This window comes from Melospiza melodia, chromosome 1 (genome assembly GCF_035770615.1).
Source record: "Melospiza melodia melodia isolate bMelMel2 chromosome 1, bMelMel2.pri, whole genome shotgun sequence".
In the NCBI taxonomy this organism is placed as follows: domain Eukaryota; kingdom Metazoa; phylum Chordata; class Aves; order Passeriformes; family Passerellidae; genus Melospiza; species Melospiza melodia.
In genome coordinates this window covers 172,721,440-172,747,103 of record NC_086194.1, presented here as the reverse complement: position 1 = coordinate 172,747,103, position 25,664 = coordinate 172,721,440, and the positions used below count along the sequence as shown (strand labels likewise).

Below are 25,664 nucleotides of genomic sequence, written 5' to 3'. Positions count from 1 at the left end.
GCCCAGGACTGCCCACAACACCTCACATGGGACCTCACCAGGGCTGAACAGACAGTTCACTTCTCTCTGCTTGGTCATACACTTTCCCCATCCTAACCTGGACACCTGCATTCCCTTTTCCCACACAGGGACACCTCTTGCTCCATTTTTTCTCAACCACAACCACAAAACAAAGGCTTTTTCATAGAAGAAAAAAATTGTTCCGACCGACACTCAGGCATTCCTTCTTACCTGGGATGACTTCTCCCAGCAAACAGCCCTTGGCAGAACCCCATTCTGCCCTGACTGAACCCCATCAGATGTCCAGCACCTCTCAGGTTTTCTGTGTTGGCCCAATGGATCCAATTCCTGGCCTACAGCACTGGGGACTTGCTGCCATCTGGACTTTGGGACACTCACCACAAGCCTCTGGGTCCAGCCCTTCAGACTTTTCTCAGATGTCCACGCTGGGCACTGATACAACCCGGACTTGCCTGGGTTGTTTTTGAGGATCATGCAATGCTCACCTGCAACAATCCTGGGCAGCCTCCAAATTCCTCCTTCTGACAATCAAAAGTGGCCTCATGCTTTGGCACACAGCCCATGTAAAAATCCAAATGGTCCCAGATATCAAAAGCTTAAAAATAAGAGGAGCACCAAGACACGCACAGAGCACAGTCAAGAGGAAAGGTCAGGTTTAGTGTCAGGCTTAGTCAGATGGGATCAGTTTGGGGAGGGATGAAATGTGAGGGAAGGAGAAACACCTCCAGCACAACTGTGAATTCCAGAGCAGCCTGACAGGGCTGGGAGGGAATGGGGCCCCTCTTAAAAAAACATCCAGAAACCACAGCACATAAATTTAAAAACAGCTGCCAAGGTGAGAAGGAAAAGGAGTCAAGAGCAGGAAATGGAATCATAGAATTCCATAAAGAAATACCCACATCATGACAGAAAATGAAAAATTAGTTTGCTGAGCATCAACAAATTATTGGGTTTTGCTCACAGGAACAAAATAGAAAGACTTACATGTTATACCTCATCCCTTTAATGTGGAATAAATGAAGTCATGTCACAGACAAGCTGGGGAAAAAAGCGATCAGGCCAGCTTTACTGATTCTTTGGGTTTTTTAATTTCTGAATGAGGTCAAGACATAGACTTTAATTGGCTGAGTACATTGGCATGTAAAGTTGAGAATTCTATATGGACCTGAAAAATGGAACAAATTCAGCGTGAACAACCTCTCCTTTTCCAGATGCTGTCACTTCATCTGACTGAAGACACAAGGAGATGGGCTCCCTTTCATTCATCAGAAGCTGCTCCTAGGTATGAGGACCTTTCCAAGTTATTGCAGAGTGACATTCTGAGGACATCAGCAGCTCCCTCAGAATTCCTGGGTGCAACACAATGACTGATGGACACCCAGAGGCAAAGAATAGGGCCCAGTCATCAGAAGGAACCCACAAACCACAGAACATCAGAGCCACAAAATTACCTTACCTGATGACATTGCAGTTCTCTGGGGTTCTGGCTGTTTATTCATTCCTCCCTGACACACATGAAACAATCAAATCCTCCCAAAGACCAGCTCTCCCTTTAAGTGGTCACCAAGGTGAGATGGACACAGCCCCAAGGGAAGGACACAGAATTGCAGAATTGCATAAAGAAAAATGCTCCCCACGTCAGGACTCACCAAGCAAGAACTGCAGCCTACAAAATGCCCCAAGGCCATGGGACAAAGCTGTCCCGCCCATCCAGGACCAGCATAAAAGCCAGCCCACAGTCTCTCTCCCTCACACACTTCTCCTCAAGCCTTCTCCTCCTGCTCCTGCAGACTACCAGGTGAGCCTCAAGCTTTGACCAGCCTCAGCAGCCCTCATGCCTCCCCACAGCCCCACTACAGCCTCCATACTCCATCACCTCCTGCACCCCCACATCCCTGCCCTGCCTCATCCCCCTCTCTTCCAGGCACCCTCCACACCACACCCATGGCCTGCTACAACCGCTGCAGTCCCTGCGGACCCACCCCGCTGGCCAACAGCTGCAACGAGCCCTGTGCCCTGCAATGCCAGGATTCCCGCGTCATCATCGACCCTTCCCCTGTGCTGGTCACCCTGCCAGGACCCATCATGACCTCCTTCCCCCAGAACACCGCCGTCGGATCCACCTCCTCGGCTGCTCTGGGCACTGAGCTCAATGCCCAGGGACAGCCCATCTCTGGCGGATTTGGCTTTGGCCTTGGCTATGGTCGTGGATTTGGCTACGGCCTGGGAGGCCTGGGCTGCTATGGCAGAAGGGGTGGCTACATCTGCTAAGGACTGGTTCACCACCTTGGGGCTCTGGCAACACAAAGCACCTTGCCCGATGGTTGCCCTGCTTGCAACTCACACCAGATGCCTTCCGTCTTTTTCTCCTCTGTCTTCACTCTTTTCCCTCAATAAAGTTATATTGCATCAAAGCCTGAGAAGTTTCCTCTTCTTTTTGATTCCAAATTGTCTCACATCCTCACCCAGCACACTGTGAGGCCTTAATAGGCTGTTGGCATAGGGGAAAAAGGCTGGAGCACCTTTCTTGGGACATACATTCCCACCAGTAATCACAAGAATTGCACAGGAAGCAGGGTTGAAGTGTGATCTTCCAGAATGTGTCACAAGCCCATCACCTGCTACACCAAAGGCTTTGTGACACCAATGCTCTCCTGCTCATGGCTCTGAAAAAGCTACTACGTGCCAGGAGACACTTAACAAACTCTCTTCCCCAGCTGGATCCTCATACCCTCCCTGTAAACAGTCACAAAATCATACATTTTGGGAGGAACACCGGAGAGCAAGAGCTTCATTTCCTACTGCTCGAGTGAGACCAACAAGACCAGGAATTCCAGGACCATGGGCAGTTCCAGTTCTGCATCTCCCAGGACAGACTCCAACACCTTTTCCATTCTGTGACCACCCTCACAATGAAAAATGCTTCTCTTCCTTGCCCATGGAATTACATCTGTTTTCACTTGTGTCGTTGCCCTGTTATCCTTCACATGTGCACTGCTGAGGACGGCTGTGATCCCTCATCTTCATTCCCTACCATCAGGAATTTGCACTCACTAGTGACATGCCTTTCTCCATCCTTGTCTCCGGGAGTCACAGATTTCTGAGTCTCATCTGTGAATGATCTCCCAGTCCCTTTAGAATCTTGTTGGCCACAAACTGGTTTTGTTTCTAAGTTCATGATTATCTTCCACTAGGGAGCCCAGAACTGCCCAAACCACACCACATGGGACCCAGTGAGTGCTCTAAAGAGAGGAGGAACCACCTCTCCCAACTTCATGGCAAGAAGTGTCTGAAATCTATCTTCAACACTGATGATGCCTTTTTAACTAAAGCTTCATTGAGATCTTGTGGTCTCTTTGTTCTCCACCATCACTACAGGGTCCTGCTCAGCAAAGCTGCTTTCCAGATTCTCAGCCTACCGCATGACCCAGGGCCAAGTGCCATTCCTGTCCAGATGCAGAACTTCTCATTTCCCACTCTTGAAATGCAGGAGATTCCATTTACACTCAGTCTCCAGGTCTCTCTGACTGGGGGAACAGCCAAGCGGTGCCTCAGACACCCCATCACCTGCCAGCTCGCTGAAGGAGCAACTCTCCAACTGCCCACGTAGAAAGGAAGACTCCAGGCACTCATACCTGGCACAGATGCAAAGCCCAGACCAGCCTGACTGACCTGGGATAATTTGGAGCCCCTCTTCACAACACACACAAAAACTCAAAACTATGAGTTCCATGGGTTCCTCACTGATGACACTCCAACTCTACATAATATTGCTCACATCTTCAGTCCCCTTTGACATGCACCATCAACACCAGGCTTTGGTTTCAGATACCCACACTTTAAAGGAGGAATGACTACAGTAGAAGGGGCAGTTCCGCATGCACAGCACAGCTGCAAATCCAACACCAGCCAGACAGGGCTGGGAGGGAATGGGGCCCTCTTCATAACACACCCACAAATTAAACCACACAAGTGCCACAAAATGACCTCACTGATGACACCCATAGTTTTCTGAGGCTTTTTTTGCATATTCTGGTTTCTCTGACACACATTTTCCATGCCAATGCTCCCAAATACCAACATTCACTTTAAAGATGCCGCCAAGGTCAGATGGACATGGTCTCCTTAGAGCAAGACATGACACAGCAGAGTTGTGGGGAGGAAAACACTCCTCACATCATGACTTGCCAGTCTGGGCCTGGCAGAACCCGTAACCTGCAAAATGCCCCAAGGCCATGGGACAAGGATGTCCCACCCTTCCAGAACCAGCATAAAAGCCAGTCCAGAGTCTCTCTCTCTCACAAGCTCCTCCTGACTCCTTCTACTCCTGTTCCTCTGACAACCAGGTGAGCCTCAATCCCCTGGCCTGCCTGCTCCTGCACCCCGGCCCCTCTCTTCCAGCACATTCAGCCCCAGCCTCCCCACAGACCCTCCAACAGCCTCCACACTGCTTCACCCCTCGCACCCCCACACCCCTGCCCTGCCTCACCCTTCTCTCTTCCAGGACCCTCCACACCACACCCATGGCCTGCTACAACCGCTGCAGTCCCTGCGGACCCACCCCGCTGGCCAACAGCTGCAACGAGCCCTGTGCCCTGCAATGCCAGGATTCCCGTGTCATCATCGACCCTTCCCCTGTGATGGTCACCCTGCCAGGACCCATCATGACCTCCTTCCCCCAGAACACCGCCGTCGGATCCACCTCCTCGGCTGCCATGGGCACTGAGCTCAATGCCCAGGGTCAGCCCATCTCTGGGGGATTTGGCTTTGGCCTTGGCTACGGCCTGGGAGGCCTGGGCTGCTATGGCAGAAGGGGCGGCTACATCTGCTAAGGGCCCTCAGCACCAACCCTGACACCACCAGCCCTGGGCTTTGGCTACAGCTCCTGCAAGCAAAGCACCTCGGCTGATGGTCTCTCTACTTGCGCTTCACACTGGATCACTTCTGACTCTTTCTCTTGCCTTTTAACTCTTTGGCCTCAATAAAGTTTTCCTGCATCAGATCCTGACATGTCTCATCATCTTTATAAATTCCAGGGGTCTCAGATCCTCACCTCACACAGTGTCAGACAGGGCATTGGGGTGAACGGAAAAAGGGCACAACCTATTTCTTAGTAAATATGTCACCACAATTAAGAACCAAGACTGGCACAGGAAGCACGGGATTTGGAGGACTTTCCAGGACCTGGCACAAGCCCATCACCTGCTACACCAGTGTTTTGACACATTGATGGTCTTCTGAGCACAGCTCTGATAGACTGTCTCCATGCCAGCACACACTTGACAAAGTGTGAGTTCCCAGCAGAACTCTTGAAACCTCTCAGCAGAGTCACAAAATCATCCACTTGGGCAGGAACTCTAGGATGCAAGTGCTTCATTCCCCTCAGCTCAAGAAAGACTAACAAGAGTGGGATTTCAAGAACCATGGACAGTTCAGGTTTGGCTCTCTCAGGACAGCGACTCCACCATGTCTTCCGCTCTTTGTCCACCCTCACATTGAAAAATTTTTCCCTTCTTTGCCCATTGAATTTCATCTGTTTTCACTTGTGTCTTTGCCCATTTTTCCTGCATGGTTTCATTACTGTGGATAAATGGATTCCCTTGACTTCATTCCTGCCATCTGGGATTTTCATACATTGATGACACCCCACTGTCCATCCTTGTCTCCTGGGAGTCCCAGCTCTCCCAACCTCTCTTCTATGACAGACTTTCCAGCCCTTTCAGTATGTTGGTTGTCCTGTATTTTTGTGAATTAAATTTCCCTAATAGGAAACTAAACCTCCACTAGAGAAACTAAAGTTCATTCCCTCTTCTCCACAGCTTGGTGAAAAGGGAAACAAGATTGGTGTTAAAAAATTTCCATTCAGACAATTTCAGACAGCAATAAGGTCGATCCTCTTCCTCTGAAAATTGAACATCCCCAGTTTTTTCAGCTTCTTCTCACCTGCCTTGTTCTCCTTTTCCTTCAGCTGCTTTCCTTTCCATGTGTCAGTCAGAACATGGCACTGTGACCCCACGGGGTGACCTTGCTGGGCCCAGCTGAGACAACTGCTATGGATCAACCAGCACTGGACTTTGGGGAGCTTGAGTGACCTTCATAAATCTCAGGAATTGCTTTCCCATCCCCATGGAGAAAGGCCTGGCATATAGATCGGGCAGGAGAGATGGAGCCAAGGCAGGCAGGAATGAACTGGAAGGAGCAGCCCCTCAGCCCCAGAACGCCTGCAAAGCCCAGACCAGCCTGACATGGCTGGCAGGGAATGGGGCCCCTCTTCACAACACACAAAAAAACCACAGCACAGCAGTATCACAGGGTGACATCAGTGATGCCACCCCACCTCTCCCAAGCTTCCGTAATGTCTTCACCCCACCCTGACATGCACCATCAACAGCAGTTTTTAACCTCTAATAATCACAGTTAAAAGCTGCAGCCAAGGTCAGATGGACACAGACTCAAGAGAAAGACATGGAATAACAGAATTCCAAAAACAAACACCTGCACCATGACAGGGAAAGAAAGATGATGTTGCCGACCAGAGCTAGTAATTATTGGGTTTTGCTCACAGGAACACAGTGTTAAGCCTTAAAGGATACAAGTTATGAAACCATATGACCTTCATGTGGAGTAAGACAACTGATGTCACAGACCTACCTGAGCATCCATTTCTTGTTGTGTGTTTAATGAGTTTCTTAATGAGGTCAAGGAATACAATTTAAATGACAGAGTGCATTATCATGTAGATTTGAGAATTCCAAAAGGGCCATAACACTGGAACAAGTTCAGCCTGAACAGTCTCTCCTTTTCCAGATTTTCTCCCATTGCATTCAAGGCAGAATGCCACAAGCTCTCTTTAATCCTTCAGGCACTCCCAGGCACTGGGACCTTGCCAAGCTATAACACAGGGACCTTCCCAGGACATCAGCAGCTCCCTCAGCATTCCTGGGTGCAACACAATGACTGATGGACATCCAGTGGCACAGAACAGAGTCCCAGTCTTCACAAGGCACTGACAAAGCACAGCACACAAATGCCACAAAATTACTTCACTGAGGACATTGTAGTTCCCCAGGGCTAAGGCTGCTTAATCAGTCCTCCCTTACAAACATTAATAAATAAATACTCCCAAATACCAACTCCTGATTGAAAGCTGCAGCCAATGTCAGATGGTCACTGACTCAAAGAGCTGGACATGGAATTGTAGAGTTGTGGGAATAAAAACACTCCGTACCTCATGACTCAGCAGGATAGGTCAGCCAAGAATTACCGCCTGCCAAATGCCCCAAGGCCATGGGACAAGGCTGTCCCGCCCCTCCAGGATCAGCATAAAAGCCAGCCCAGAGCCTCTCTCCCTCACACACTTCTTCTCAAGCCTTCTCCTCCTGCCGACAACCAGGTGAGTCTCAATCCCCTGACCCTCCTTCTCCTGCACCTCTCACCCCTCTCATCTCTTAAAGTCAGCCCCAGCCGCTGCAGCACTCATGCCTCCCCACAGCCACACAACAGCCTCCACACTCCCTCACTCTCCTGCATCATTGCCCACACCTCTGCCCTGCCTCATCCTCTCTCTTCCAGGCACCCTCCACACCACACCCATGGCCTGCTACAACCGCTGCAGTCCCTGCGGACCCACCCCGCTGGCCAACAGCTGCAACGAGCCCTGTGCCCTGCAATGCCAGGATTCCCATGTCATCATCAACCCTTCCCCTGTGCTGGTCACCCTGCCAGGACCCATCATGACCTCCTTCCCCCAGAACACCGCTGTCGGATCCACCTCCTCGGCTGCCGTGGGCACTGAGTTCAGTGTGCAGGGACAGCCCATCTCTGGGGGATTTGGTGGCTTTGGTGGCTTTGGCTATGGCCGTGGATTTGGCTACGGCCTGGGAGGCCTGGGCTGCTATGGCAGGAGGGGCGGCTACATCTGCTAAGGGCCCTCAGCCCCACCCCTGTCACCACCACCTCCATGCTCTGCCAACAGCTCCTGCAAGGAAAGCACCTCAGCTGATGGTTGCCCTACTTCTACCTCAGGCCCGATCCTTTAAAATACTTTCTTCTGTAGTTTCTTTTGTTTTGTTTTGTTTTGTTTTTTGACTTAGTAAAGATTTCCTGCATCAAAGCAAAGCCTGATGTGTCTCCTCATCTTTACTCATTGTTCTGAATTCCAGTGGTGTCACCTCCTTACCCAACACACTGCCAGGAATAAAGAGACTGTTGGACTGAATGGAAAAAAGTCTCAAACCTTTCTTAGAAAATACACCTCCACCAGTAGTAATCAAGACTGGTATGGGAACCATGGATTGAGGGGAGACACAAACCCATCACCTACCACACCAAAGGCTTTGACACAACAAATCTCTCTTGCTTATGGCTCTTTTCAGGTCTTTCTGGACCAGTACACACTTGACAAACTGTCTTCCCAGTAGGACTCCCTAACCCTCCCCCAAAAAATAGGAACAACATAATCCAATTTGGCAGGGACTTTGGAGTGCAATTGCTTCATTCTCTTCTGCTCGATCGTAGCCAGCAAGAGTCGGATTTACAGGACCTTGGACAGTTCAGAGCTGGCTCTCCCAGAACCGATACTCGACCACCTCTTTTACTCTGGGACAAACCTCGTACTGAAAAGGGTTTTCTGCCTTTCCCAGGGAATTCCATCTGTTTTCACTTGTGCCTTTCCCTCTTGTCCTGCATGTGTGCACTGCTGAGAGCAGCCAGGGTCCTTTGACTTCACCCTCAGCAATTAGGAATTTGTGCACACTGATGACATCCCTATGTCCAGCCTTGTCCTCTGGGAATCCCACCTCTCACATTCTCTCCTCTGGGAAAGATTCTCAAGGCCCTTTAAAATCTTTTGGGCCCTGAACTGGTGTAAATTCACCAAATCTACTTCATTTACATGTGGGAAGCCCAGAACTGCTGAGAACACCTCACATGGGATCTCACCAGTGCTCAGGAGACACCAAGAGTCACTTCCTCCTGTTTCATCACAACACTGTTCCCAATCTGGACCTGAAGACTTGGGGTGCCTTTTCCCCACAATGATACAGGGACACCTCTTGCTCCACTTTTTTTTCACCCAGAAACACAAGGGCGATTTCTCAGAAGAAAACTATTCTTACCTTTGATGCTCATACATTCCTTCCTACCTGGGACGACTCCTCCCAACAAACAGCTCTTGGCAGATGCCCTTGCTGAGCTTCAGCATCAGATTTTCAGGGTTGTCCCAGTGGATCCAACTCCTGGGCTACAGCACTGGGGACTTGCTGCCATCTGGACTTTTGGACACTGACCACAAACCTCCAGGTTCAGCCCCTCAGACCTTTCTCAGGCCACTACTGTGGGCCCTGACACAACCTGGACTTGCCTGGTTGTCAAAGATCATGAAATGTTCACCTGCAACAACCCTGGGTGAGCCTCCCAATTCTTGTTCTGACAACCACAACTGGTCTGAGCCCTTTGCATCCATCCCAAGTTGGGACCTAAATCACCCCGGATAGCAAAAGCTTACAGGCAAGAGGACCACCAAGATATCCACAGAGCAGAGTGAACAGGAAAAGTCAGGTCTAGGGTCAGGCTTAGTCAGGTGGGATCAAGGTGGGGACCAACAAATGTGAGGGAAGAGGCAACACCTTCAGCACATCACAGAGCAGCCTGATGGGGCTGGGAGGGAATGGGGCTCCTCATCACAGCACATCCATAAAACAGAGCACAGGAGTGACATGGGGTCATTTCACTGATGACACCACTCCTCTCCTAAATTTTGGCTGTTTATTGGGCCCAGCCTAACGCCCATCTTCCATGCAAACCCTCTCAAATATCAACTTGCGCTTAAAAGCTGCTGTCAAGGTTAGATGGACAAGGCCTCAAGAGTATGACATGGAATCATAGAATTTAATGAAGAAATGCCTATACCATAACAAAGAAGGAAAGAGGAGTACGCTGACCGTAATTATTGGTTTTTGCTGACAGGAACACAGTATTAAGTAAGACTTAAGGGATAAAAGATATGAAACCTGAGAGCTTGAATGCAGAATAAAAGAATTGGAGTCACAGACCAGCCATGATAAAAAAAGGATTAAACACTCTTGACTGGTGGGTTTCTTTGATTTCTTAATGATGTTAGGATATACACTTAAAATTAAAGAATTTGCTGTCGTGTAATTCTCTGAAACCCAAATGGACCTTGAAAATGAAGCAAATCCATCCTGACGAGGACCTGGTTTTCCAGTTCTGTCTCTTGATCTCATTCAAGACACAAAGGGATGAGTCCAGTCTTCAAAATAAACCACAGCACACAAGTGCCACAAAATGACCTCAATGATGACATCACACCTTTCCTGGGCTCTGGTTGTTTATTCAACCCTCCCTGACAGGTGCTGAACAATCACATCCTCCCAAACACCAACTCTCACTCTAAAGCTGCCGCCAATGTCAGATGGACACAGACTCAAGAGCAGGACATGGAATTGCAGAATGGCATAAAAGAAACCACTCCTCACCTCATGACTCACCAGGCTGGGCCAGCCAAGAGCTGCTGCCTCAAAAATGCCCCAAGGCCATAGGACAAGGCTGTCCCGCCCCTCCAGAACCAGCATAAAAGCTGGCCCAGAGTCTCTCTCCCTCACACACTTCTCCTCAAGCCTTCTCCTCCTGCTCCTGCCCAAAACCAGGTGAGCCTCAATCCCCTAACCCTGCTGGCCCCCCGGCCCTTCTCTTCCAGCACGCTCAGCCCCAGTCTCTGCAGCCCTCACACCTCCCCACAGCCCCACTACAGCCTCCACACTCCAGCACGCTCCTGCATTGCTGCCCCTCTCATGCCCACACCCCTGCCCTGCCTCACCCCTCTCTCTTCCAGGCACCCTCCACACCACACCCATGGCCTGCTACAACCGCTGCAGTCCCTGCGGACCCACCCCGCTGGCCAACAGCTGCAACGAGCCCTGTGCCCTGCAATGCCAGGATTCCCGCGTCATCATCAACCCTTCCCCTGTGCTGGTCACCCTGCCAGGACCCATCATGACCTCCTTCCCCCAGAACACCGCCGTTGGATCCACCTCCTCCGCTGCTCTGGGCACTGAGCTCAATGCCCAGGGACAGCCCATCTCTGGCGGCTTTGGCTTTGGCCTTGGCTACGGCCTGGGAGGCCTGGGCTGCTATGGCAGAAGGGGCTATGGCTCCATCTGCTAAGGGCCCTCAGCCCCACCCCTGTCACCACCAGCTCCATGATTTGCCAACAGCTCCTGCCAGCAAAGCACCTCAGCTGATGGTTGCTCTGCTTGCAGCTCACACCACCTCCTTTCTCACTTCTTTCTCGTGCCTTGTAATTCTTTTCTTCAATAAAGTTTTCCTGGAATATAGCCTCACGTCTCCTCCTCTTTTGTTCTGCCATGGCTCTTCCAACTTCTCATGCTCAAAGTCAAGGGTCAACAACCCATCGGTGTGTGTGGAAAGGGGGCCACAAGACCTCTCCTGGGATGTCTGTCAACAGCAGAACCAGCCACTGGGCTTCCAGAATGCAGCACAGACCCTTCCTTTTCCCAAAACCTTGGACACACTGATGCACTTGTGCCCATATCCCCAGCACAACCTCCCGATGGCAGCACACATTTATCCAACTCTTCTCCACCGGGGCTCTCTGAACATTCCAGCAATGGAATCCAGGAGTGCACAAGGAACACAGGGAAATCCATTAGTTCAAACCAACCTGGTCCCCAGACAAATCAAGCACCCTTTTCTCAGCTGCCCCTCACAGAAATGGCTCTGTCAATTCTTCACCAACATCCTTGTTCTTCTTTGGACATCCTCAAGCACCTGAATGTCTTTCTTGCTCTGAGGGGCCTAAAACAGAACTCAGATTCAGGGAGTGGCCTCACCAGTACCCAATACAGTGGGACAGCCACCACAGTGGTCCTGCTGGTCCCACTACAGGTAATAAAAGCCAGGATGCCACTGGCTTTTGTGGCCACCTGGGAACACATTGGATCATGTTCAGCTATTGTCAACCAGCACCTCCAGATCCTTTTCCCATTGGCAGCTTCCTAGTCACTCCTTCCCAAGTCTGGAGATTTAAGTCTTTACTAAATTCCAAGTAAAAATCATCCACAGCCTTTTCCTCACTTACTAAGGAGGTCACATTGACACCTCAGGTGATGAGGCAGGCCAAGCAGGACCTGATTTTGCTTTAGCCAGGTTGGCTGGGCATGATCACCTGGTGGTCCTGCAGGGGCTATTAAATATTCTCCAGATGATCTGCTCCAGCAGCTTATGCAGGACTGGACTCAGATTGACAGGCCTGGAGTTGCCCAGACCCTTCTTCTGGCCTTTTTTCTAGGGAAGAGTCCCATTTTCAAGCCTACATCAACTGAGACCTCCCCAGCTAGCCAGGAGTGCTGGAAGAAGATAGAAAGGGGCTTGGGAGCACTTTCACCAGCTCCCTCAGACCCCTTAGGTGGATCAGTTCAAGTCTGTCACTGACCATGCTCACTGGATTAGGAGGGATTGAATTTTGCTTCCTGGTACAGAACTTTCTCCCTCAGTAGTATGCTGTGCCCATCCCAGGAAGCAGAATCACAGCAAAGGGAATCATTTGTGCTCAAGGAACCTCTTGGAGGTGACCAAAGACTCATTGTAGAATAGTTTTGCTTGGAAAGGACCTTGAAGATTCTCTTGTCTGAACCCCTGCAGTGGACAAAGGCACCTTCCACTATCCCAGGTTGCTCGAAGCCCTGGCCAAACTTGCCTTGATCATTACCAGGGTTGAGACAGTCACAGCTTCTCTGGGTGACTTGTGCCAGGCCCTCATCACTCAGATAGATAATAATTTCTTCCCAATATCCCATCTGGCAGTGGGAAGACATTTCCCCCTGTCCCATCACTCTCCGTTTGTGTAGGAGACCGTGGAGTTCAACCCAACATCCTCAAGGAAGGACAGCTCAACAAGGCTTCCCATGACTTCTGTCAACTCGAGATTTAGTAACTTGAGGCCATTTCCACTTGACCCATCACTTGCTAAATGGAGGAGAGAACAATAATAGTCTTAACAAAAAAACTCCTTTCAGACAGCTGAAGAAGGGGAAATGATTTCTCCTTTGGCTGCCTTGTCTGCATCTAAAACTCTGCAGTTCCTAAAAGCACTACTCAAAATCTTGTTCTCCAGATCCCTCAGCAGCTGTTCCCGGGATGTATCCCACCACAGAAGAACCATTGTAACACCAGAGTGGCAAAGCCAGAGCAGAACCAAGGAGAGAGGCGAGTCCAAAAGACAGGTCTGATGACCTGGTGGCGACGTGAGGAAGAATGACCATGATGTAAAGGTCAGCTCCTCACTCATGGCACAGCTGCAAAGACCAGACCATCCTGACAGGGCTGTAATGGAATGGGTTCCCTTTGCACAACACACCCACGAACCGAGCCACACAAGAGCAATGGGGTGGGGACTCTGATGACACATTTAAGTTATTGCCATCTATTCTTCATTCTTGGACACACAGCTGAAACAAAATAAAAACTGTCACTTTAAAGTTGCTGCCATGGTCAGATGAACAGGAACTCATGAGAGGGACATGACACTGCGGAGCTGGGGGAAAGAAAACACTCCCCATCTCATGACACACCAGACTGGGTCAGCAAAGAGGTGCTGCCTGCAAAATGCCCCAAGGCCATGGGACAAGGCTGTCCCGCCCGTCCTGAACCAGCATAAAAGCCGTCGCAGAGTCTCTCTCCTTCACACACTTCTCAAGCATTCTGCTCTGGTGTCTACAACCAGGTGAGCCTCAAGCCCCTGACCCTCCTGCTCTTTCCCCATGGCCCTGCTCTTCCAGCAAGCTTAACTCCACCCTCAGTGGCCCTCACACCTCCCCACAGACCCACAACAGCCTCCACACTCTCTTGCCTCCTTTCCTCTGCAGACAAACCACACTGCGGACTCCCCCACCCCTACCCTGCCTCACCCTCCTCTCTCTTTCCAGGCACCCTCCACACCACACCCATGGCCTGCTACAACCGCTGCAGTCCCTGCGGACCCACCCCGCTGGCCAACAGCTGCAACGAGCCCTGTGCCCTGCAATGCCAGGATTCCCGCGTCATCATCAACCCTTCCCCTGTGCTGGTCACCCTGCCAGGACCCATCATGACCTCCTTCCCCCAGAACACCGCCGTCGGATCCACCTCCTCGGCTGCCGTGGGCACTGAGCTCAATGTGCAGGGACAGCCCATCTCTGGCGGATTTGGCTTTGGCCTTGGCTACGGCCTGGGAGGCCTGGGCTGCTATGGCAGAAGGGGCTATGGCTCCATCTGCTAAGGGCCCTCAGCACCACCCCTGTCACCACAAGCTCTGCCCTCTGCCAACAGCTCCTGCAAGCAAAGCACCTCGGCTGGTGTTTGCCCTACCTGCTCTGCCAATCTGCTCCCTTCAATCTCTTTCTCCTTTCTCTTTGATTTTATTCCCTCAATAAAGTTCTGTTGCATCAAACCCTGAGATGCCTCCTTTTGTGTTTGAATCCCAGTGGCCTCACCTCCTTACTCAGCACAGTGCCACGAGTGAACAGGCCATTTGGGGGGATGGAAAAGGGGCAAAACATCTTTCTTAGCAAGGACATCACCACCTGTACCAAGCAAGACTGGAAAGGGATGAAAGGGAGGAGGGGGACGAATTTCCACAACATGAGACAAGCACATCACCCAATAACATCAAAGGCTTTGAAGCACCAATGCTCTCCTGTGCATGGCTTTGTGCATGCTTGCCAGCACACACAAGACAAACTCAGTTCCCAGTAAGATTCTCAAACACTGACCACAAACAGAAAAACAACATCATCCCCTTGGGCAGGAACCCTGGGGAACCCTCCTGCCCAAGCGAGAGCAGCATTTCCAGAACTACGGACAGTTCAGGATTGGACTGCTGAGGACAGAGACTCCACCACCTCTTCCCGTTCCTGACTACCTTATTAATGAGTAGTTCTTTCTTTGCCAAGGAAATTCAATCTCTTTTCATTTCTGCCCTTGCCCTCTTTTCCTGCAGGGCTGCACTGCTGAGATTAGCAGACTCTCTCTAATTCATTCCATGCCTTCAAGAATTTGAACAAAATGACGACACTCCCCTGTCCATCCCTTTCTCCTGGCAGCCCCAGGTATGTCAAATTTCTGTCAAAGAGCCCTCATATTATCTTGATGACCTTGTACTGGTTTTGTTTCAGTAAGTCCATGAGGTTCTTCTGCTGGGGAGCCCAGAAATGCCCACACCAACCCACCTAAATTTTGAGGATGTTGAACAGTGTTGGCTCCATGGATACAACTCTTGAACTACTTCCCTTAACCTGGATCAAATCTTGCCAAGAATGTTATATATGATAAAAATCTAGCAGGCCACTTCACTGACCCTTTACACAACCTGTCCATTCTGGGATAGTCTGGGATGATGCCGTAGGAGACACAGTAAATATCCCAGGTGAAAAATGGAGGTTAATACCAGCCATGCCTCTCATATAATCCCCAGTTAGCTGGTCTTCTCTGTAGCTAACATAGAGGTCACTCATTTTTGATTTTGCCTCCCAAAACTAATCCTAATGTTTTCCTCATTATCTTGTTGTCTGACCTGCTCTTGGCAGTGCTTCAAAGAATTACAAAATTAGTCCCATCCTTGTCTGCTGGAACAAGGTCCCTGGAAAGCCAGTAGCAAAGTCAGAGGGAGTAAATGTACTGCAAGGGGCAGGGGCTGATGCCCAGCACAGCTGCAAAGCCCAAAGCAGCCTGGCAGGGTGAAGAGGGCTCCCCTGCACAACACACCCACAAAATAAACCACACAGGTGCCCCAAAATGACCTCACTGATCACACCCATATTATTCCTAGGTTTTGCTGGATATTTTGGTATCCCTGACACACACCTTCCAAGCAAATCTTCCCAAATATCAATTTTCATTTATAAGCTGCTGCCTAGGTCAAATGGGGGCAGATTCAAGGGCAGGACTTGGAGTTGTACAGCCGCTGGAAGGAAAACACTCCCCAAATGCCCATCACCTGCACAGCTGCAAGAGGCAAAACTGATGTTATGATTTCCATTCAGGTGACTTTAGAGAGTAACAAGGTTACTCTCTTCTTCTGAAAATCCAACATCTCCAGTTGCTTCAACAGCTCCTTATATGCCTTGTTCTCTTTATCTTTCATCAGCTAGGATAAATCAACACAAGACTTTGGGGAGCATGGGAGGCTTCCCTCAACACCTAAATGGGACAGCCTGCTCATTTCCAGTGGATAAATCATGGCATATGGACAGGTTTAGAAAGGTGGAAACATGGTAGAGAGGAAAAGAATATAATGGAAGGGGACAGCCCTCACTCCCAAAAGAGCTGCAAATACCCAGATCAGCCTGATGTGGCTGTGGGGGGAATGCTGCACCTCTTCTCAAGACACCAACAAAGCACAGCACACACACAGTGACCTCACTGATGACACCCCAGTGTCCAAAGCTTTGGTCATGACTTCAGCCTTGCTTGAAAACCACCACCAGCAGCAAATTTTAGTCTCTTAAACCCACACATGAAAGCCTCCGCCATCAAGGACAGATCAACATGGACTCAAGAGTAGGACATGACATTGTAGAGGGTTTGGAAGGAAAACATTCCCCACCTCAAGAGTCACCAAGAGTGGCTAGCTAAAAATTGCAGGCTCCATAATGCCTCAGAGTAAAGGGTAGGGCTGTCCCACCCACTCAGGACCAGCATAAAAGCCAGCCCGGAGCCTCTCTCCCTCACACACTTCTCCTCAAGCCTTCTACTTCTGCTCCTGCAGACTACCAGGTGAGCCTCAAACCCTGATCCTTCTGCTCCTTCATCCCTGACTCGTCTGTTTCAACAGGCTCTGCCCCAGACTCTGCAGCCCTCACACCTCCCCACAGCCACACAACAGCCTCCACAGTCCCTCACTCCACGCCATCACTGCCCCTCAGACCCCCACACCCCTGTCCTGCCTCATCCCCCTCTCTTCCAGGCACCCTCCACACCACACCCATGGCCTGCAACAGCCTCTGCAGTCCCTGTGGACCCACCCCGCTGGCCAACAGCTGCAACGAGCCCTGTGCCCTGCAATGCCAGGATTCCCGCGTCATCATCAACCCTTCCCCTGTGCTGGTCACCCTGCCAGGACCCATCATGACCTCCTTCCCCCAGAACACCGCCGTCGGATCCACCTCCTCTGCTGCTCTGGGCACTGAGCTCAATGCCCAGGGACAGCCCATCTCTGGCGGATTTGGCTTTGGCCTTGGCTACGGCCTGGGAGGCCTGGGCTGCTATGGCAGAAGGGGCTATGGCTCCATCTGCTGAGGGCCCTCAGCACCACCCCTGACACCACCAGCTCTGGCCTCTGCCAACAGCTCCTGCAACTAAAGCACCTTGGCTGGTGGGAGCCAGACTTGCACATCAGACCAGCTCTCCTCAATTTCTTCAACTTCCCTCACCATTCTTTTGCCTCAATAAATTTCTGCTGCATCAAAGCCTTACGTGCCTCCTCTCCTTTTTGAAATCTGCCTCACATGATTACCTATGCGACCCAGGAAATTCCTCTGGCTGCCCTGGAGGACTCAAGACCCTGTCAGGGGTTTCAGAGACCTTGGCACAGAGCCCAAGACCCCTGTGTCTTTGATTTAGCCCTTGGAAAAAACAATTACCAACCCTGTATGAAGAATTGCAAGCCACAAAATTTTAAGTAGAAGAATAGTGAATTTATCATAGAGACGAAAAATAGATTTTTGGGATTTTTAGAATGGGGGTTCAGGAGGCAAGATGGAAGAATCGGGGTGTGTCCAGCCTTTCTCCTTCTTCTTCTTGGCCTCCATTTTCTGCTGTGATGTTGGCACTAGTAGATTGGTTTAGAGTAGAAGCTCACTGTCTAACATGGATGATAGGTATTAGAAAGTAATTGTAAATATTGTACACGTAGTTTTTAGTATAAAAGGATAACACCACCCCGCGGGAGGCAGAGTGCCTTGCACTGTCTTGCTGAGTGGACCTCAGCTGGATAGGAGAAAATATTTTATAGATAAGATACAATAAATAACCTTAAGACGGAGAACTAAAGAGCTCTGACTCCTTTGAGTGCCGGGCTGCTAAAAGAGACTTTTTAATGTTTCTCGGGGTGACTGTGACCAGCTAGAGACCCCAAGACTTACCCAGCACAGCGCCAAGTGCCAGAAATGAATGGGCCATGGGACTAGATGGAACATGGCACAACACATTTGTTAGGAAATATATCCCTACGAGGAACAACAAGACATGAATGAGAAAATTGGTTGATGGAAGACCTTCCAAAACAGGACCCAAAGCCATCACTTTCTACACCAAAGGCTTTGACACATCAATGTTCCCCAGTTCATCACTGACTCTGCTTAAGTCTCTCCAGGCCAGCACACACTTGACAAAGTCTCTTCCAAGTAGGAATCTCAAACCTTTTCACATCCACTTAGGCACAAACTCTGGAGTGTAAGTGCTTCAATTCCCCATCTCAAGCAGAGTCAGCAAGAGGAGGATTCCTAGCAGCATGGACAGTGCAGATTTGGATCACCCAGCAGAGACTCCACCACCTCTTCCCCACTGTGACGACCCTCAGTTTGAAAAATTCTTTCTCTGCCCAAAGAATTCCATCTCATTTCCCTTTTGCCCTTGTGCCGCTGTTCTGGACATGGGCACTGCTGAGAACAGCCAGGATCCCTCACTTCTTTCCATGCCAGTAGAAATTGCACACACTGATAACAACCCCATCCATCCTTGTTTTCTGGGAATCTCAGCTTTCTCAGCCTCTCCTCCATGAAAGATCCTCCAGTCCCTTTAGAAGTATTCTGGCCCTGAACTGGACTTGCTTCACTGATCCTATGGACTTCTTCGAACCATTTTCTGAAACCTATCTTAAACACTGGTGACAACTTTTAAAGTGAGGCTTGATTGAGACTTTCTGGTAACTTTGTTCTCCTCCAGGACCACAGGATCCTACTCTGCAGAGCTCCTGCCCACCCAATCAACCCCCAGCATGACCTGGGGTCCATTGCCATTCCTGTCCAGATGCAGAACTTAACATTTTCCCCTCCTGAACTTCAGGAGATGCCTTTAACCCTCAGTCTCCAGTTTCCTCTGACTGGTGACACAACCAAGTGGTGCATCAGCCACTCCATTCAGCTGCCAACTTGCTGAGGGGGCAACAGCCATCCACTGCCCACATCTTTCTTGTGGAGGTTGGACAGGGTTGGACGCATGGATACAACACTTGATCTCCTTCCCTTGACATTTTACTCCATCTGGACTTTGAGCCACTGATTAACAACCTCTGAGCCAACCCCTCCAACTGAACATCCCCAGTTCCTGCGCCTTCTCCTCGTGTGTCTTGTTCTCCATATCCTTCACTAGTTTTCCTTTCCATGTGTAAGATCCCCGCTCTGTGACCCCACAGTGGGAACTTCCTGGGCCCAGGTAAGATGAGCACTATGGATGAGCCAACACAAAAGTCCAATGAGCATGGGAGGCCTCCTTAAATCACAGAAATCACTTTCTGATCACCCACATGAGAAGCCAGGCATATAGATAGGCTTGGAGAGATGGGGGCAAGGAGAGGAAGGAGTGAATGCAATGGAAGAGTCCAGGTGCACACAGCAAAACAGAGGCAAAGCCCAGACCAGACCGACCAACCTCTGAGAGTTTGGACCCCTCTTCACAACACACACACAAACCCAAAATCAGGACTTCCACAGGTTGATTTCACGCATGACGCCCCAGCTCTTCAAAGAATTACTCATCTCTTCAGTCCCCTTTGACAAATGCCATCAACATCAGCCTCTGGTTCCAAATACTCACACTTTAAAGGAGGAATGACCACAATGGAAGGGGCAGCCCCATCATGCACAGTTGGGCTGCAAAGGCCACACAAGCCTGACAGAAAATGGAGCCCCTCTTCTCAGTACACCCACAAACTAAACCACACAACTGCCACAAAATGACCTCACTGATGACACTCATATTTTTCATAGGGGTTTGATGTATAGTTTGGTTTCTCTGACACACAACTTCCATGCCAATGCTCCCAAATAACAACCCACAATTTAAAGCTGTCACCAAGGTCATATGAACATGGTTTCAAGAGTAGGACATGACACTGTAGAGTTGTGGGAAGGAAACCACATCCCATACCATGACTCACCATGCTGTGACAGGCAAGAGCTGCAGCCCACAAAATGCCCCAGGGTCTGGGGACAACGCTGTCCTGCCCCTCCAGGACCAGCATAAAAGCAGCCCAGTGCCTCTCTCCCTCACGCACTTCTCTTGACACCTTCTGCTCTGGTGCTGACAACCAGGTGAGCCTCAAAGCCCTCATCCTCCTGCTCCTGCACCCCTGGACCCTCTCTGCCAGCCTGCTCAGTTCCAGCCCCAGCAGCCCTTCTACCGCTCCACAGCCCCACTACAGCCTCCACACTCCCTCACTCTTCTGACATTCTGCCCCTTGCACCCACACAGCCCTGTTTTGCCTCATCCTCTCTCTTCCAGGCACCCTCCACACCACACCCATGGCCTGCTACAACCGCTGCAGTCCCTGCGGACCCACCCCGCTGGCCAACAGCTGCAACGAGCCCTGTGCCCTGCAATGCCAGGATTCCCGTGTCATCATCGACCCTTCCCCTGTGCTGGTCACCCTGCCAGGACCCATCATGACCTCCTTCCCCCAGAACACCGCCGTCGGATCCACCTCCTCTGCTGCTCTGGGCACTGAGCTCAGTGTGCAGGGACAGCCCATCTCTGGCGGATTTGGCTTTGGCCTTGGCTACGGCCTGGGAGGCCTGGGCTGCTATGGCAGAAGGGGCTATGGCAACATCTGCTAAGGGCCCTCAGCACCTACCCTGACATGGGAAATTTGGTCTCTGGTGACTGCTCCTGAGGGCAAAGCCCTTCAGCTGATGGTTGTCCTACTTCTAGCTCACATGATTGCTTCCACTTGTTTCTTTTGTCTTTCCAATCTTTTGCCTCAATAAAGTTCTCTTGCAATCAAAGCTGAGACAACTCTGCTTCTTTTTAAATTCCAAAGCCCTCACATCCTCATGCACCATTGGAGTGGATGGAAAAGGGGAAGAAAACCTTTCCTAGCAAATACCGCACCACAAAGAGCCACCAAGACTGTTACGGGAAGCAGGGACTGGAGGGGACGCCTCCTAAAACATGACACAAGCCCACTCCCTGATACACAAAAGCATTTGACCCAACCCTCTCCAGGGCATAAAACTGGAAGTCACTCCATGCTAGCACGCACTTGACAAAATCTCTTCCCAGAAAGACTCTTGAAGCCTCACCACAAAAAAAAAAAAAAAAAAAAAAAAAAAAAAAAAAAAGAAATAACATCATTCACTTGGGCACAAACTCTAGAGTGCAACTGCTTCCACTCCACTGAACAAGCAGAGTCAGCAAGAGACTGATTTCCAGCACAATGGACAGAGCAGTTCTGGATCTCCCAGGACAGACCCCATCCCCTCTTCCACTTTCTGAGCGCTCTCACAATGAAACATTGTTTCCTTCTTTGCCCATAGAATTGCATCCATTTTCATTTGTGCCCTTCCCTCTTCTCCTTCACTGGTGAGAACAGCTGTGCACCCTGGATCTCATTCCCTGCCATCAGATATTTACACACACTCATGACACCCCCGTCCATCCTTGTCTCCTGGGAATCCCAGCTCTCTCAGCTCTCCTCTAGGAAATCTTCCCCAGCCCTTTCAGGATCTTGCTGGTCCTCCACTCGTCTTCTTTCACCATCCCACTGCCCTCGTCATTGTTGAGGATCTTGAGCAGGGTCGGCCTCAATGGATACAACTCTTAACATTCTTCCCTTGAGACTTGACTCCATCTGGACTTCATGCCACTGATCCCCAGCCTCTGGGACCAGCCTCTCAGCCACTCCCACGCCACACACTGCTTTCTGAGGCAACCTGGCCGTATTTAGATTATCTGGGAGTGTAGAATGGGAAGGTGCTTCCAGAGCATCACAAAAGGGTTGTGTCCAACAGCAGCCACAGCTCTCTCCTCATGCCCAGGTTGAGTCTCTGGCACAGGGCAGACACACAGCTCAGCCAAGCACTATTATCTGAAGAAAAATCCTCCAAGAGAACTGGTCTTATCCATCAGCACTAGCCACAACTCAGAACCCCAAAGGCCTGGCTCACACCTCACCTGTATCTACTCCCATCTACCCTCTCCTCCCTTGCACAGCTGCCCCCAAAACCCATGGAATCCATTTCAGCTGGAAAGGCCACTTAACATTCAGTCCAAATGTAAACCAAATCTGTGAATGCTACCAATCTCAGAAATATTTCATGCCTAGAACACATAAATATAAAATGTCATCAAGTGCAACCATTCCGACATCACTTCTAAGGCCACCATGGAACATCCATGATGTCCAAATCTCCATGGCTTCTCAATTCCTCCAGCAAAGGTGACTACACCACTGTCCTGGGCAGTCATGAACAGGTCTTGAAACTTCTTCTTGTGAAGGAATTTTTCATAATGCCAAACTCAACCTCCCCTGGGGCAACTTGACTCCACTCCCTCTTCTCCTATGTTTGGATAAAAGAAAGACAAGACTAATGTCAAATTATTTCTATCCAGATTACTCCAGAGGACACCAAGATCAACCTTTTTCTGAAAATTGAACATCCCCAGTTCCCTCACCTGCTCCTCATTTGTCTTGTTCTTATCCTTCACCATTTTCCCTACTCTTGTGTAAGAGCCCATCTCTGTAACCCCACAATGAGACCTTCCTGGGCTAGGTAAGATGAGAGCTTTGGGGAGCATGGGAGGCATCCCTAAATCACAGGGAGCACTTTGCCATGTCCAAGAAAAAAGGTAAGGCAAGGAGACAGGCCTGCAGACATGGACCAAAGTAGGGAGGGAGAGAACAGGATGAAAGGTCCAGATCTATCACCCTGAGTACACAAGCAAATCCAAGACCATCCTAACAGAGATGGGAAGGAATGCGGCCTGTCTTCACAAGACAGCCAGAAACAACAGCACTCCAGCATTGTTGAGCAACTTCATGGATGACACCTCACTGTCAAAAGCTTTGGTCATGTTTTTAGCCCTCCCTGAAAAACAACATCATCACCAAACTTTTGCCTTTATTACTCACATTTAAGTAGTCGCGCCAAGATGAGATGGACACGGACTCAAGAACTGGACATGGAATTGCAGATATGTGGGAAGGGAAACATTCCTCACCTCAAGACTCACCAGGCTGGGTCAGCAAAGTGCTGCTGCCTGCAAAATGCCCCAAGGCCATGGGACAAGGCTGTCCCGCCCCTCCAGAACCAGCATAAAAGCTGGCCCAGAGCGTCTCTCACTCACACACTTCACCCGAAACCTTCTCCTCCTGCACCTGCAGACTACCAGGTGAGACTCAAACCGTTGACCCTCCTGATCCTGGACCCACAATACCCTCTTTCCAGCACGCTCAGCCCCAGCCTCAGCAGCCCTCACACCTCCCCACAGCCACACAACAGCCTCGGCACTCCATCACCCTCCTGCATCACTGCCCCTCACACCCCCAAACCTGGTCTAACTTTATCCCTTCTCTTCCAGGCACCCTCCACACCACACCCATGGCCTGCAACAGCCTCTGCCGTCCCTGCGGACCCACCCCGCTGGCCAACAGCTGCAACGAGCCCTGTGCCCTGCAATGCCAGGATTCCCGCGTCATCATCAACCCTTCCCCTGTGCTGGTCACCCTGCCAGGACCCATCATGACCTCCTTCCCCCAGAACACCGCCGTCGGATCCACCTCCTCCGCTGCTCTGGGCACTGAGCTCAATGCCCAGGGACAGCCCATCTCTGGCGGATTTGGCTTTGGCCTTGGCTACGGCCTGGGAGGCCTGGGCTGCTATGGCAGAAGGGGCTATGGCTCCATCTGCTAAGGGCCCTCAGCACCACCCCTGACACCACCAGCTCTGCCCTCTGCCAACAGCTCCTGCAATCAAAGCACCTTGGCTGATGGTCTCTCTACTTGCACCTCACACCTGACTCCTCAGCTTCTTTCTAAGCATTCTTTCCCTTCAATAAATTTTTCTTGCATCACAACCTGAGTTGCTTCCTCTTCTTTTTCAATTCCAATGGTCTCACACCCTCAACCTGTGCAATGCCAGCACTCAACCATTATGTTGGATGGAAAGGGAGCAAAGAACATTTCTTAGCAAATATGTCCTCAACCAGTAACAATCAACAGTGACATGGGAAACAGGGGACAGGGAGAGACCTTCCAGAACATGACACAAGGCCATCACCTCATCTACCAAACGCTTGGACAAAGCAATTCTCTCCCGGGTACTGCTCTGTCAAAGTCACTCTAATCCAACATACACTTGAAAAATTCTCTTCCTAGCCACACTCTGAGTCCTCCCAGTGAACAGAATAACAAGAGCATCCACTTGGCCAGAAAATCTGGAGAGCACTTGCTCCAATCCCCCTTGCTGAAATAGGCCCAGGAGGAGCAGGATTTCCAGGATTATGGCCAATTCACTTTTGGACTTCCAAGAAGAGGTCTCTCTTACACTCTGGGACCATCCACACACACTGAAAATATCTTCCCTACTTTGCCTATGGTATTCACTTTATTTTCTGTTCTACACATGACCCCTCTCTAATCATGTGTGCAGTGCTGAGAACAGCTGGGCTCCCACTCACTGGTGACACCCCCTGCCCAGCCTTGTCTCCTCAGAGTCCCAGCTCTCGCAGTCTCTCCAGCCCTTGCAATATCTGCTGGCTCTAAGCCTCTCTTCATTCATTGCCCACTTGTGCTTCTTCTCCTGTGGAGGCCAGAAATTTCCACACCTCTCCTCACAGGATCTCACCGGTAGTCTAAAAAGAGGCAGGGCCAGCTCTCACGATTTCATAGCAACAATTTCAGAAATCTGTCTTGGACACAGTTGATGTCCCACTGAAGTAATTCCCCACTGCAACTTTCTGGTCTCTGTTCTCCACCAGCACCACAGGGTCCTGCTCACAAAAGCCACTTTACAGACTCTCTGTCCAAACCATTATACAGAGTGAAGTGCAATTCCTGCCCAGATGCACAACTTGTCATTTCTTTTGCTTGAACTAGGGGGGATTTTATTAACCCTTAGTCTTGAGGTCCTTCTGACTGATGGAACAGCCAAGTGTGGCCTCAGACACACCAATATCTGCCAGTTTGCTGGAGGGGCAACTCTCCCACTGCTGTCATGAAATGAAAAGTCCAGGCACTCACACCTGGCACAGATGCAAAACCCAGACCAGCCTGATACACTTGGGATAGTTTGGGGCCCCTCTTTACAACACACACAAAAACCCAAATCATGAGTTCTACAGGCTCATCTCACTGATGACATTCCACCTCTGCAAACTTTGGTCACGTCTTCAACCCTTTTGGACACAAACCATCAACAACAGCCTTTGGTTTCAAATACTCACATTTTAAAGGAGGAATGACTGTGATGGAAGGGGCAGCTCCTCATGCACTGCACAGGTGCAAAGGCCAGACCAGCCTGACATGGCTGCAGTGGAATGGGGCCCATATTCACAACACAGACATAAACTAAAGCACAGAAGTGCCATAAAATTACCTCACTGATGACGCCCATATAATTCCTTGGCTTTTT

At 50.3% G+C, this 25,664-nt stretch overlaps 3 protein-coding genes and 4 pseudogenes across 3 annotated transcripts; all 7 read left to right on the top strand.

Annotated features, from left to right (window-relative positions):
• The first annotated feature begins 1,694 nt into the window (after positions 1-1,694).
• On the top strand, positions 1,695-2,355 carry LOC134430878 (feather beta keratin-like; annotated as a pseudogene).
• Positions 2,356-4,243: 1,888 nt separating this feature from the next.
• On the top strand, positions 4,244-4,853 carry LOC134430871 (feather beta keratin-like; annotated as a pseudogene).
• A 2,442-nt stretch (positions 4,854-7,295) lies between these two features.
• On the top strand, positions 7,296-7,946 carry LOC134430864 (feather beta keratin-like; annotated as a pseudogene).
• A 2,617-nt stretch (positions 7,947-10,563) lies between these two features.
• LOC134416956 (feather beta keratin-like) lies at positions 10,564-11,205 on the top strand. Its single transcript, XM_063153632.1, has 2 exons — positions 10,564-10,673; positions 10,860-11,205. The coding sequence occupies exons 1-2, from the start codon at positions 10,564-10,566 to the stop codon at positions 11,203-11,205; spliced, it is 456 nt and encodes a 151-aa protein (XP_063009702.1).
• A 2,800-nt stretch (positions 11,206-14,005) lies between these two features.
• Positions 14,006-17,334, top strand: LOC134430855 (feather beta keratin-like). Its single transcript, XM_063178734.1, has 2 exons — positions 14,006-14,268; positions 17,256-17,334. Exons 1-2 carry the CDS (start codon positions 14,006-14,008, stop codon positions 17,332-17,334), a joined length of 342 nt encoding a protein of 113 aa, XP_063034804.1.
• A 2,851-nt stretch (positions 17,335-20,185) lies between these two features.
• LOC134416840 (feather beta keratin-like) lies at positions 20,186-20,870 on the top strand (annotated as a pseudogene).
• A 2,429-nt stretch (positions 20,871-23,299) lies between these two features.
• LOC134430846 (feather beta keratin-like) lies at positions 23,300-24,108 on the top strand. Its single transcript, XM_063178724.1, has 2 exons — positions 23,300-23,420; positions 23,611-24,108. The coding sequence occupies exons 1-2, from the start codon at positions 23,300-23,302 to the stop codon at positions 23,943-23,945; spliced, it is 456 nt and encodes a 151-aa protein (XP_063034794.1). The 3' UTR covers positions 23,946-24,108.
• The last annotated feature ends 1,556 nt before the right edge of the window (positions 24,109-25,664 follow it).

Coding starts and splice junctions, on each gene's coding strand:
- LOC134416956 (XM_063153632.1), top strand. CDS start 10,564: ATGCCCCAAGGCCATAGGACAAGGCTGTCCCGCCCCTCCAGAACCAGC. Junction 10,674..10,859: donor TCAAGCCTTCTCCTCCTGCT/CCTGCCCAAAAC, acceptor CCCTGCCTCACC/CCTCTCTCTTCCAGGCACCC.
- LOC134430855 (XM_063178734.1), top strand. CDS start 14,006: ATGGCCTGCTACAACCGCTGCAGTCCCTGCGGACCCACCCCGCTGGCC. Junction 14,269..17,255: donor TTTGGCCTTGGCTACGGCCT/GGGAGGCCTGGG, acceptor GCCCATCTCTGG/CGGATTTGGCTTTGGCCTTG.
- LOC134430846 (XM_063178724.1), top strand. CDS start 23,300: ATGCCCCAAGGCCATGGGACAAGGCTGTCCCGCCCCTCCAGAACCAGC. Junction 23,421..23,610: donor CCTCCTGCACCTGCAGACTA/CCAGGTGAGACT, acceptor TCCCTTCTCTTC/CAGGCACCCTCCACACCACA.